Source organism: Otolemur garnettii, unplaced genomic scaffold (genome assembly GCF_000181295.1).
Source record: "Otolemur garnettii isolate 467f Iridium unplaced genomic scaffold, OtoGar3 scaffold00288, whole genome shotgun sequence".
NCBI classification, from domain to species: domain Eukaryota; kingdom Metazoa; phylum Chordata; class Mammalia; order Primates; family Galagidae; genus Otolemur; species Otolemur garnettii.
Genome location: NW_003852683.1, coordinates 285082 through 299213, shown reverse-complemented (window position 1 = coordinate 299213; position 14132 = coordinate 285082). Strand labels below are relative to the sequence as shown.

Sequence of the window (14132 nt, the reverse complement as noted above, 5' to 3'; positions counted from 1 at the left end):
GCCGGTTGAGCTATAGGCGCCGAGCCGTTGTCCAGGATTCTTATTGGTGTTTTTCACATAGGCCTGGGTGGCTACCTACATGGATGACCTTAGTCTTCAGCCCTTCTACAGGTGGAGTTGATACTGCATGACCCAAGTCCCCACCACTAAGCACATTGGAAGACCATCTGGTGGGACACAAAGCTCCCAGGTAAACACAGACACAGATATTTCCTCCCAGCAGCTTAGAGCATAGGACAGGCCCCTCTTTGGGCAAGGTTTAGTTCTTTACCATTACAACTTTGATTAACCTCATAGAACTGCAAATGGCACTAGCTAAAAGTGTATCTATGCTGCTGTGTGTTTAAATGAGTGGATCCCAACATAAACTATGAACTTTGGGTAATAATAATGTATCAGAGTGGGTTCATCTATGTAACAAATGTACAGTTCTGGTGGGAGATGTTAACATGTTAATGATGGAGCGAGCTGTTCATGTGTGGGGGCGGGTGGTGTATGGGAAATCTCTGTACCTTCTGTTCAATTTGCTATAAACCTAAAGCCACTGTAAAAAATTAGACCTCTTTTTAAAGAATTGAAAACACTTAAATGCTCTCACATAGATAATTCATTGAATAATTCAACCCAAAGCTGATTCAGTAGAATTCCACATAGCCATGAGTAATTAACGGTGACCATGCAAGCCGTGGTTCTCCCATGGGAGTCCAGGACCCACAGGTAAGGGCTGGGGAGTGCTTCAGAGGAGATGAAACTAGAAGATTCTCTTTCCATATTTTCTTGGGGCATCATTTGTACTGCTAATCCGGCCAATTAAATAACATCAGTGGTAACTACTGTTATTTTCCCATCATAATTAATACAGATGAATTTTAAGTTGGCTGCAAATATTCATAGGTACAGCAGAAGATGTCAGAGCTGTTTTATAAACCACTGAATACCTGAAGGTGTAGATTCAACTTCCTCTGACTTCATTTGGTTTTTAAGTTTGAAGTCCCAAAGCTGCAGATGCTGGCGTGGATGTGGAGAGAAGGAATCATTTTTACTCAGTTGATGGGATTGTAAACTAATACAGCCTCTTTGGAAAGAACTATGGAGAATACTCAGAGAACACAAAATAGACCTTCCATGTGATCCCACAATCTCGTTACTGGGCAAAAAAGAAAAGAAAACATTTTATCATTTTATCGTTTATCCCATACATTTGCACTAGATTGTTTATTGCAGCTCAGTTTACAATCACCATGATGTGGAAACAACCCAAGTGCCCATCAACCCGTTATTGGGTTAATAAACAGTGGTATAATGGATACCATGGAATACTATTCAGCCATAAAAAGATGGAGACTTTACATCAGGGGCCCTCAAACTTTTTAAGCAGGGGGTCAGTTCACTGTCCCTCAGACCATTGGAGGGCCAGGCTGCAGGCCCCGGGACAAGTTGGCTGCTAAGCAGGATAGGCAGCGGCAGCAAAAACACCCGGTGGGCTGGATAAATGTCCTAGGCGGGCTGCATGTGGCCCGTGGGCCATAGTTTGAGGACGCCTACTTTACATCTTTTTGTATTAACCTGGATGGAGCTGAAATAGATTCTTCTTAGTAAAGCATTATAAGAATGAAAAAGAAAGTAGCCAATGTACACAATCCTACTATGAAGCCAGTAGATGAACTAACACACACCCACATAAGAGAAAAAGTCAATTCAATTCAAGTCAGGGGGAAAGGGGAAGAGGATTGGTGTACTCCCAAGTAATGGGCACAATGCAAGGGTGTATGGCACGCTTCCTGGGTGTGGGACATAACTACAACAGGGACCTTGCCTAACAAATGCAAACATTGTAACTTAATCATTTGTACCCTCATATTAATCTGAATTTTTGTTTGTTTGTTTTGAGACAGAGTCTCATTTTATCGCCCTCGGTAGAGTGCTGTTGTGTCATAGCTCACAGCAACCTCAAACTCTTGGGCTCAAGTGATTCTCTTGCACCAGCCTCCCGAGTAGTTGAGTCTACAGGCACCCACCACAAGGCCCAGCTATTTTTTAGAGATGAGGTCTCCCTCTGGCTCAGGCTGCTTTCAAACCTGTGAACTCAGGCAATCCACCTGTCTCAGCCTCCCAGTGCTAGGATTAAAGGCATGAGCCATTGCGCCTGGCCCCTATTAATCTGAAATTAAAAAAAATTAAAGTTTGAAGAGTCCTAATAGAGAAGCATATATAATGACACGATTTCACTTTGATAAAAAAAAAATGTGTATGTGCATAACTATACTGTATATAATACATCAAAACTGAGAAGATACTTAGAAAAAAAAGCCAGAGGTGTCTCTGGGTAGTCAAACTATTAGTGGTGATTTTTAAAAATAGCATTCATTAAATTGTAATAAGTGATTTTGTATTTATTTTATATAATTAATATTTGTAGTTTTTATAAACGCAAATGATATATATGGATAAATGTTGTTGACTCGTGACTAACACAGGCTGTAACTGTATAAGGCCACTTATACACAGATGTTTTTCAATAAATATACTGGAAAATTTGGGGAAGATTTTTAACAACTTAGCATAACCTATAAATATCAAAAAATGAAGAGAAAGGTGTGTCATGAATACATGAAATCCATGTAGCTACGAGTACTCTGCTGGGCCATTAACTATCCCAAAATACCCCTGAGCCAGTAAGACCAACCTCTCCCCGGCCTCCTCCTCCTCAGCCTACTGAGAATGAAGACTTGGTGATGATCCACTTCCACTTAATGAATAGTAAGTATATTTTTTCTCCTTTATGGTTTTTTTTTTTTTGGCCAGGGCTAGGTTTGAACCCACCACTTCCAGCATATGGGGCTGACGCCCTACCCTTTTGAGCCACGGGCACCGCTCTCCTTTATGGTTTTCTTAATAACATTTCCTTTTCTCGAGTTTGCTTTATCATAAGAATATAGTATGTAATACATATAACATTATACAAATTACATGTTGATTGAATATGTCATCCCTAATGTGGCTGTCAACAGTATTTTGTAGTTACATTTTCGGGGAGTCCAAAGTTACACGTGGAGTTTCTTCTGTATGAGAGGTATCCGTGTCCCTAACCCTCACATTATTCAAGGGTCAACCGTGTATAAATATACAGTAATTACTAACAATAATATGTATATTGCATTTTCCAAATTGTCTATAGTAAATGCATTTCTTTTGTAGTTAAAAAGGTAGCATGTGCTTTTATAAAAATGAAAGACATATATACTTTCCCAAGCACAGTCTGAAAAACCTTGTGGATTGAACACTTCTGAGTTGTTCTCTCTCTCATCTCCACTTTCTTCCCATCATTGCCCCTGTGCACGTCTCCCCTCCTCCTCCCTCACTCCCCTCTGTGGGGAGCTCACACATGCCCTTTGCTCCTCATCCCAGCATTACCCCTAATGGTGATTGTTAGGATGAGCCCAAAAGTCCAATACCAGGGAACGGGTCACACACACACGTGGTTCAGGTCTGTGACAGCACGCACTGCAGTTATTCAGAACAGCCGTGGGGAATATTTAATGAAGCTGGGAAGCAGTTCACTACAGAGGGGGAAAGAAGCCACTTATAACACTGGACAAGGCAAATTAAAAACCGGACAAGCCAGGCACGTTGGTTCTTGCTTGTAATCCGAGCACTTTGGGAGGTCTAGGTGGGAGGATGGCTTGAGTCCAGGAGTTGGAGCTGCAGTGAGCTGTGATCTCATCACTGTACTCCAACCTGGGTGACAGAGTGAGACCCTGTCTGTAAACAAAACAACAAACAAAACTTGGGTGAAGAACTGAACATCAACAAATTTTATGTCTTGTCTTTTCTGTATTTCCCTGTTTTCCCAACAGTAAGCTTTTGTGGGTTTTTTAATAACCAGAAAAAAAAATAACATAAATAAATATAAAAATAAATAAATAATAAAGGAAGGCAACATAAAGCCATAAAGATAAGGGCTCATTCCCAAGAGTCCCCCTCCCCCAGGCCCCGCCCTGGCTGGTCAGAGTCCACTCTGGGAGGAAAGGCTGCCCTGGAGGGCTGGGGAGACGTCACCAGCAGCCTCTGGGCCTGAGACACAGGTCTGTGAAGGGCAGCCGTGTCTCTGCAAAGACCCCTCGTCCTGGAGGACCCTGAACAGTACATGGACCTTCCCAGCCCTAGGTGCAGCCTGTGGAGGGGCCTCGTGCTAGTGGGTAAGAGAGTGCTGACCCTGCTCCCAGGGCTGAGGAGAGGGCAGCCTGGATCAAGAGTGGGGACAGAGCTAGGACCACCCCACCTAGGGGCACAGGTGAGACTCTGAGAGCAGGGGTGGAGGGAAGAGAGGGGACAGGGTCACACCAGGACTTTGATGAGCTCAGGCATTTGGGCTCACAGACGCAGCATGTTTCTCTCTCTCTTTCTCTCTCTCTCTCACACACACACACAAACACACACACACACACACATAGATATTTTCATGCACCCCCAGGAGTGACAAGCTTGGACCCCCCCCCACCCTCACCTCCCTGCAGTTACCTTTTGGATATCCCCATCTTCCAAGATTCCTTCCTCGCACTCGCTCTCAGCCCTGATCCCTTACCAGCCCGACCTTCCCCCAGACCCCTCCATACCCCCAACATACACAACTTTCATGCTTCTCCAATGGCAATCTCATTTTCTGCCCTTGGACATGTACTGTGTCCACACCCCAAGGCCAGGAGCCGGGGCCTTGGGTATCTCTGCCTTCTCTCCACATACAGGACTTCACAGAGCAGTGGCCTTTGCCCTCTTGTAGTGATGGTGGGCTCCTACCCATTCCAGTAGATTTGACGCTAAGTCATAGACATTTGTAGACAGTCTCAGGGGAGTATTTGTCACCCAGACAATCACTGCTGAGTACTCTCCCGTCTCCTACCTTATGCCTGGGGCAGCTGGAGACTCGGTGGTGCCCACTGAGGGGAGCCCAGCCCTGCCCTCATGGAGTTCACAGATGTATCACCAAACTCTGATGACTCCCAGAGGTCAAGGCTGGGTGGGATGAGGGTAGCCCCACAGGCTGGGGAGCCCAGAGAGGCCACCTGAGTCAGGCTGGGCAGGAGGAGACTGAGAGCCAATGGATGAGTAAAGTGAGTCATCGAGGAGGATACAGAGAGCAGCAGGTAGCAGGATTAGTGTGTCAGGAATGGGGAACAGGATGTTCAAAGCCTATAGGAAGGAGGGCATGTAGTGACTCAAGAGAGATGTATGTATAACTGGGCACAGAGTGTGGAAGTCATGACTTCTGGTAAAGAAATACAAGAATGAAAGGATGAATGAATCAGGGAGTGCGTGATGGGGATGGGATGGGGTAGGTTGGTCCAGAAGGAAACTGATGAGTCATAAAGACCAGCTCTTACTGAGAGTATCTCATAAGCTGGCCTCAAAGTTTGAACATTGTCACATAAGAGCCCGTGGCAGCCATAGAAGGCACTAGAGCAGAGGAGAACAGGGTCATAACTTGGGCTGTATTAAGAGCTACTTAACTGTTACATGAGGATGGATTGGAGGCTGAGTGGCCAGGGAGGAGGGTGGACTGGGAGAGGTTAAGGAAAAAAAGAACCAGGGTAGCTGAGGGGATGGAGGGGAGGGACAGGCTGGGGAGTCATCAGGAACTAGAATCTTTTGCATGCTCACCAGTGTTTCTGGGCATCAGTGCCTGGATGGTGTCAATCTCTCCACGTGTCTTTTGTTTTTTCTTTGTCTTTCTCAGCCAGCCTGCTGGCCAGTGGGATCTGCCAGGCCGCTGGCCAAATCTTCATCACCCAACTCCTAGGGGTTGAAGGATATCGAAGTATCCTGGCCCTAGAGAACATCCCCGAGAACGTCCGGGAATACACCTGGTACCGAGGTACACAGGACAGTGCAGGAAATATGATTCTCAGCTACAAACTTCCCAACTCCTGGCAGCCTGGGCCCATGCACAGTGGCCGGGAGAATGTGACCAGAACAGGTGACTTGGTGATCAAGAAGTCTATGCTAAATGACACAGGAAACTACACTGTTTGGGTGGACACTGGCAATGAAACCCAAACAGCAACTGGCTGGCTTGAGATTGTTGGTAGGTTGCCAGGTTGCCCCTTCCCCTACCCAAGGAGTATTGGACTTGAAGGCCTTGGGAGTGAGATTCCTTGGGAATCATATTGTCTAAGTCCTTTGCCCACCTCCAGATGACATGGGAGCCCTGGCAGATGGTTGTTCAGCTTCTCACACAGAGACAAGCCACTCATTACCTTTAAAAGTGTCAGTTTCTGGCTGAGCATGGTGGCTCACGCCTATACTCTCAGCACTCTGGGAGGTTGAGGCGGGTGGATTACTTGAGCTCAGTTCAAGAGCAACCTGAGCAAGAGTGAGACCCCATCACTACTAAAAACAGAAGAACTAGCTGGGCAATGGTGGTAGGTGCCTGTAGTCCCTGCTACTGGGAAGCCTCAGGAATGAAGATCACATGAGCCAAATAGTTTAAGATTTCTGTGAGCTATGACACCAGGGCACTTTACCCAGGTGGACAGAGTGAGACTGTCTCAAAAAAAAAAAATCAGTTTCTTTGTTATATAGTGCATTAGTTTCTACTTTTGCATAACAAATAGCTACAAACTTAGGAGAGCAAAACACCCATATTTCATAGTTTCTGGAGTTAAAAGTCTAAGCATAACTGAGCCAGAAGTCCAGACAAAGCTGCTTACCAAGTCTCAGAAATCATTGGCCTGAGCTGTGTTCTCATCTGGATCCTTAATTAAAGGGGAAGAATATATTTCTGGGCTTATTCAGTTGGTGGCCCAAATGATGTCCTTTTGGCTGTGTGCACTGAGGACCCCAGCTGGCTGCTCACTGACTGTCGGTTGGAAGCCCATGGATTATCAAAACCAATGCAATTCTCTGCCACGTGGCTCTGTTCACAGGTATTTCACATCATGCCTGTTTGTTTCTTCAAGATCAGCTGAATATTTCTCTCTAGTCTGGTAAGAAGGAGTCTTAGATAACAGAAGGCACCTCCTACAGTTTGGAAGCAAATTTGAGTCCCACTTGAGAAGAGTATTATAAAAAGACATAACGATAAGAGATGGAAATCAAGGAGCTGTCCTAGAGTTCTGTCTGCTACAGACAGCTCCTGGGGGCTCCACATGGTAGGAGAGGAGAGAGAGGATTTTGAGAACTACACGTCCTGCATTTGCTTCTGACTGTATATACACACTGCATAGCCTAGCAGGGGTGGGGAGCCTGCTGTCTTCTGACTTCAAGATTATTCTTTTTTAAGCACCAGAGGAGGAAATAAAAGCTTATCTTTCTGCACTCCCTTTACTAATGGGATTTGTTCTGTCAAATTTGGGTTCAGTCAAAAGGACACATTCAAGGACCTAGAAGGCCTCATGTGGCCTTAACTGCAAGTCCCCCACCCCAACCTGGGCCATTCATCTTCCCTCTGTGAAGACAGTTTCTTCATCTGTAGAGTGGGGGAAGTACCTACCACTGTAGTTTGTTATAAGGCTGGAGGGAATATTTGCAAAGTGAATAGGACTCAAATAATGGGAGCATTTATTTTATACAGTTCTCTCACTTTGAACCTGTCAGACTTGCATCCTCAGATGAGAGTTCCTGGATTTGGGGTTCAGAAGTAACCATCAGCTCATGTGTTTATGCCATGTGCTCATGATTATTGCAGCTGACACCACAGTGGTGGCCCTGGAAGTCTCACTGTCTACTCCCTACCCTTCTGCCCCTCTAGGCTCCAGGCCTTTCTCCAAGATCCCAGGCCTCGTTGTTCAGCTCTTGGTTTCTCTCCAGCATAGCCCAACCCTCCCCCGGTAGAGAAGCAGAGCTCAGGGAAGGACACACTCACCACCCCGCTAACCTTCTCCTCCTTACTGTTTCTCCCAGAGTTGGAAAGCAATCCGGGCATCTCAGTCAACGCCACCTCCCTGGTGGAGAACATGGATTCTGTGGCTGCCTACTGCCACACTAATGTCACCAAGGTCACATGGTTTGTGAATTCTGTGCCCATATCCAGCAGTAACCGGATGACAATTTCCCCAGATGGGAAGACCCTCATCGTCCACAGGGTCAGCCGCTATGACAGGACTCTTCAGTGTGTGGTGGAAAGTTTCCCAGAGATCTTTCAGAGAAGCGAGCTGATCGCCCTGACTGTGGCCTGTGAGTGATCTGGGGTCATGAAAGGGAGGTCCGGGGGTGGGCTTAGGGATGTAGCAGTAGGACAAACCTGAGCCACCTGCAGCCAGTGTCATCCATGTGGAACCTCAGGGGTTGCTGGCCCTGTCACTCTTCAGAACCATGGAGTATGTGGTTTTAAAACAGAAACCCTAATCCTTACTTTTCAGATTAGAAGTGGTCAGTGGGGTTGGAAGAGATTGGCCTTTTGGGTAAAGAGGAGACTTCTTGCAACCAATTGTTTCTTAAATTGATACTCAATTTGTTAAGTTTTCACAATCCTAGTTTCCCCTGAGCCTTCAACTTTTGCTGGGTGATTATTTATTCTGTTCTTCTAAAGTTAGTAAATCCATCGTCATTTCTTCTTTTACTCAAATTGAACTGACTATATGCCTTCAACAGTTTGATTTAAAGACTTAATTATGCATCCCACACATCTTTCTTTCTTTATAACTTGTCACCTGCTCAGCTAGACAGCTGTATAGCCCAGTAAGATCCCCTCAAAGTGTCCAGCAGGTCTTGTAACTCTAATACCTTGAAGTTAGAACTTCCAGACCTGGATTTCTTTCAATGTTCCAAGACTATTCACAGAGTGTATCAAATTCTTTCACATCGTTCAACTGAAAAAAAAAAATCACAAGTATAAAATCATTTTCCCATCTCCATCTGGAACCATTCTTGTGGGCCCACAGATTTCATGATTAGAAGGCTATGGGGACAGTCCCATGGAAGCCAAGGGCATGGTGTGGACGAATTCTGATCTCTGTGCAGCCATTTACAGGTCACAGGCTTGGAATCAAGACCTGGGATGCAGAGGCTGCCACTGTTCAGGACAACTGATCCTGAGCCCTGAGATTTGCATAATGCTTTGGTGTCAATAGGAGACTTAAACCCTTGTCCTGTCCTCTGACCCTCATCTATAAAAGGGATCAATAATGGAACCGATCACTGAGCTGCCATGGGGATTAAACCTGTGTGGGGACAGTACAGAGTTTAAAGCAGTGTCTGGAGTGTGTGGCCCCATTTGTTTGCTTCTGCTCTACACTTATTTCCTGGTGACATAAGGACGGCATGGGGTGAGCCCAGAGGAGATGCCCCATGGAAGATGATCTTATTGTTCCTGTTGTTGCTAGCACAGCTATGTTGCCTGGGCAGGTGTAGGGGTCAGCATGGAGTACAGAGCAGGGGGCCCTCCTGACTGGGGAAGGACTTCCTGGGGATTGAGGAAAGAAGATGGGACCCTGAGGATAAGAAATAGCTCCTGTCCTGTCCCTGCAGATGGACCAGACTCCGTGGTACTGAGGGCCACACCTGACATCTTCAACGGTGTCATCACTGCTAAGATCGGCTCCCAGGTAGAGATGGAATGTGTCTCCATTTCCCTTCCACCTAGCTCGTACCGCTGGACCCACAATGGCTCCCTCCTGAACCTCTCAGAGGCAAAGATGACCCTCTTGAGTCTAGCATGGGAACAGCTGGGCCGGTACAGATGTATCGTGGAGAACCCTGTGGCCCAGTTGACCTTTTACAGAGACGTCAGGATCCAACTACCTCCTGAGAGTGAGTATGGCACTCCTCCCCCCCCTCCTCCAGGGTCATGCTCCCCAAATCTCCCTGCCTCCATGCCTTTGTCTAGGAAAGAATTTGACCTTTACCTCACCTACCATGCTCACAGCTGCTGATTGAATCCTTCATCCTTTGAGATCTGGGTCCAAAGCTGCCTCCTCTGTGAATCCTCTAGAGTCCTCAGATCAGGGTCAGGGTGAACCCCAAGTGTAGGTTATGGTTACTGAGCCATTTAGCAAGTGCCTGCCTCCATCTAACATGTGAGGCCCTCACTGTCTCCCTACAGTAACTCTTATTAGCATTACCTCCACTGTACAGGTGAGAAAACTGAGCTCCACAGATTGTGAGTCCTATATTCAAGGTCTAACCAATAGAAGCATCAAGATGCAAGTACGAGCAACCTGACCACACAGCCTGTGCCCTCAGCTGCCCCCCTCACAGGGCCTCCAACATGAGGAAGTGGGAAGACTCCAGGAAGGGACAGGAGGAGAGAAGCTGAGAATTGTCATGGTCTTGGCTTTAAAACTTAGCCTAGCTGGGCACAGTGGCTCACACCTGTAATCTTAGTACTCTGGGAGGCCGAGGTGGGTGGCTAGCTTGAGCTTATGAGTTTGAGACCAGCCTGAGCAAAAGTGAGATCCTGTCTCTACTAAAAATGGGAACACTGGAGGATCTCTTGAACCCAAGAGTTAGAGGTTGCTGTGAGCTATGATGCCACAGCACTCTACCCAGGGTGACAGCTTGAGACTCTGTCTCAAAACAACAACGAAAAATCTTGGCCTGGGCCTTTATACCTTTTCAGCAGTCACATGTCCAATCTTCTGCATCATGGAGAGAGGCCAACATGCTCAGGTCGAAAGCGGAGGAACAGGACAGTGAAATTCAGGGACTCTGGAGCTGCCCTTTTGGGTTCAAATCCCAGCTCAGCCACTGCCCATTAGCATGAACCAAGGACAAGCAACTTCACCATTCTGAGCCTCAGTTTCTCCATCTGTAGTGACAAGATGATTAGAGTCCCTGCATGACAGGGTTGCTAAAAAGATTAAAGGAAACTGTGTAAGGAAGTGCATGAGATGATACTGTCCACGGCTTGGGAACTTTATTTCAGCCACACCACACAACTTCCTAAGGACCTACCCTCTGATTTGCACCTTTCCCCTGCTCTGGATCTTGAACTCTAGGAGGGCAGAGGTATGGTGAGCTTTTATTCACTGTTTATGAGTGGTGGACATGTTGCCTGGCACATAGTTGGTACTCAGTGAGTATTTGTGCAGTGAGTTCATAACCCTGTGTAGCCAGCACTGCTCCCACCCCAGGTCACTCACTATGCCCTATGAGGGTTTATTCTTCTCTGGAGCACTGATGGCTGCCTACAGTATTAGGTATCTCTTGCTTAACTATCAACTTCCCAGCTAGAGTGTCAGCCCCAGGATGGCAGGGAGTTTGTTTTATTGGAAACTGAAACCCTAGTACCTGCAATGTTTTATACATAGTAAGTGCTGAGAAATTTTTGGAACATGAAGGTCTGGGTAGGCGAATGAGTGAGTGAATGGTGGCCCTGACCCAGGTGTTGTCTCCCTCCAGAGCTTTTACCTGTGGCCCGCAGTGGTTTTTACATCTCGGGATCCCTGGTGGTATTCCTCATTGTGATGACTGTCCTGGGGAGTGTCTACCTCTGTGGAGTTCTGGTCTACGCTCTGATCAGCTATTACTCAACCAGGTACCTTTGGTGTTCTAGGTCAAGGATGGGGCATCGGCTGGGGCAGGAACTCAAGGGGTATCACACCCTCCAGGGGGAGGATGGCTGAGCCAGAAGGGAAGGAACAAGCCAGGGATGGGGTTGTCGGTATCAGCAGGGGCAGATAGGTCCGCAGGACCTGGAGCTGGTCAGAGAGGAGGAGAGATGAGAGTCAGCTCTACCTCTGAGTAACTCTGGGGTTTTATCCAGAGACTTCCCTTCTCTTCGGTAGGATCCCTTCCCTGAATTTGCATTTAAAAGTAGATATAGAGTTTTACCTAGAGGGACAGATGTGAAGATAAGAAGAGTGCATGTCAAGAATCTGGTACCTAATGGTCACTTTTTATCAAGCAAAGCTAAAAAATTGGTGACTGGTATCAAAGTCATCAATGCAGGGAGTAGAGATTGGGTGCTGGGATGACTAAGGTTTGGGTTCAAATCCCAGCTCTGCCACTAGCTGGCTGATTGACCTTGAGCAGATCACTTCTCCCTTCAGATCTTCCTTGGTCCCATTTGGAGGATGCAAAGAGCGACATCTGCCTTGAAGGGAGATGTTGGGACATGTCTTAGATAAAGAAGGATTAGCAGTCTTCTCAGCATAGAGTAGACCTGAGTTTCTCAACATCAGCACTATCAACATTTGGGTCCAGATAGTTCTTTGGTGGGAAGGTTGAGCAGCAAGGCTGTCCTGTGCATTGTGGGATGTTTAGCAGAATCCCACTTAATGCTGATAGTGAAAACCCACCATCCTTATGTAGACAACCAGAACCATCTCCAGGCTCTACAAAGATCTCATGGGTGCAGGTTTGTCCTGGTTAGTGACCACTGGAGTAGATATTAAAAACAACAGTGATACTGGTGACAATGGTGATGTTGACTGACAGCAGTGATGTTAGTGATGATGGTGATCATGATAAAGTTAGTAATAATGATGGCCATAGTGATGATGAGTGATGATGGTGACATAGTGTTGGTGATGGTGGTGACAAGGATGATGATGGTGATTACAATAATGATAGTGATCATGGCAGTATAGTGGCAAGGGTGATGGTTATTATGACAGTAATGATAATGATAGTGACAATGGTGATGTTGATGATGACAATAGAATAGTGATGATGAAGATGATGGTGGTATTGAAGATGATGTTGTTATTAATGATAGTGATAATGGTGATGATGGTGGTGATGATGATGGTGATGTTAATGATGACAGTGATGGTATTGATGATGGTTATGCTGATGGTGGCAGACACAAATGTGATATTGATGGCGATGAATATCAAATATCATGCCAAAGTTTGCCTGAGAGCTCTGGGGAGATGTACAGGACTCTGACCTATCTCAATCCTAGGCCATGCGTCCTGATGGGCTAGTAGGTAGCACCATTGTGCCCAGGAGGAAGCTAGTTTTTACTGGAGATTTCCAGAACCAGGGATTCTTTCCTTCTTACTACTAATATAGGGCAAGGATACCAGATGATTGTACACTGAGCTCCTGTTCTAAGAAAAAAGAGTCCTCATTTCTTGGGGCCAGTTTTCTCCATCTTTGTGCCCTGTGACAGCTCACTTCTTGAGGACATTCACATAGATTTAGGTGTGTGGCAGAGCAAAATTCTTCCCTATTGAAATAATTCTAATTTAAAATTTTAAACTAAATAAACATCTAACTGGAAGGTAAACTTTGAGATCAAAACTATATCAAAAGTTTATCTAAAAGCAAGATTGATCATTAAATAAGAGTTTAGTCCTGGATTTATTTAATTTAAAACTTTAAGGGAGTATCTCTAAACTGAATTATCCAATATAGTAACAAATATCCCTGTGTGGATATTTAAATACAATTAATTAAAATGAAATAAATAGAAGGAATTCTGGAAAGATAGCCGACTGGTAGCAACCCTCGGCAGAGGCTCCTGGGCAGAGGAAGAAAAACTGGACAGAATTGGACTCTATGAAGCCAAAGGTGGGGAGCTGAGCCAAGAAAGAATTTCAGCAAGCTGTAACTTTAAGGAATGACATACAAGAAAACAAATTGTAGGTACAAAGCCTATCCACTAGAGGATGGGAGACCCCCTCCCTCAAGTAGGAGGCTTGCAGCAGATTATCTGTGAATGAGCAGGAACAAAAGACCTCTCATTTTACCTCAGTGGAGAGAGCTGCTAAACTCCAGGTCTCTTTCTCTAGGGAGAAGAGATTCTTGAAACCCTCTCTATTGAGCAGGGTTTGCACTGCCTGAGACAATTTAATGGGAACCATTGTCTCGGGCTGTCCACTTGGGGACATTCTGAGGTTGACCTTTGAAGTTCTGTAGTGGAAAAGAACTGAAGGGTGGGGGCTGGGCACTGCAGCTGTTTGTGTCTCCTCACAGTCAAGATTTAAACCTAATACTGTGGTTTCTTTCTCTTATGAACCTAGACACCACTCTGCCAGGCATAAAATTGAACAGATTATTTTCCCCCATACTAAACTCCCAGTCCACCCTCCACCCCTCACATGGCTGTCTGAAGTTCTGCCCCCTGCAGAGCACAGAGTGTTTGGTCTTCTCCTGAGGGATCTGGGCATAGTGTGGACCAACAACCATCAGGACAGAATCTGTGACTAATGGTGAAGAAAAAGAGTGTGGGAAAAAAGGGACACCTG

At 45.9% G+C, this 14132-nt stretch overlaps 1 protein-coding gene across 1 annotated transcript; it reads left to right on the top strand.

The window, feature by feature from the left end:
- Positions 1-4147: 4147 nt before the first annotated feature.
- On the top strand, positions 4148-11561 carry CEACAM18 (carcinoembryonic antigen related cell adhesion molecule 18). The gene is made up of 5 exons (XM_012813658.1): positions 4148-4199; positions 5735-6082; positions 7900-8172; positions 9466-9751; positions 11321-11561. The coding sequence occupies exons 1-5, from the start codon at positions 4148-4150 to the stop codon at positions 11559-11561; spliced, it is 1200 nt and encodes a 399-aa protein (XP_012669112.1).
- The last annotated feature ends 2571 nt before the right edge of the window (positions 11562-14132 follow it).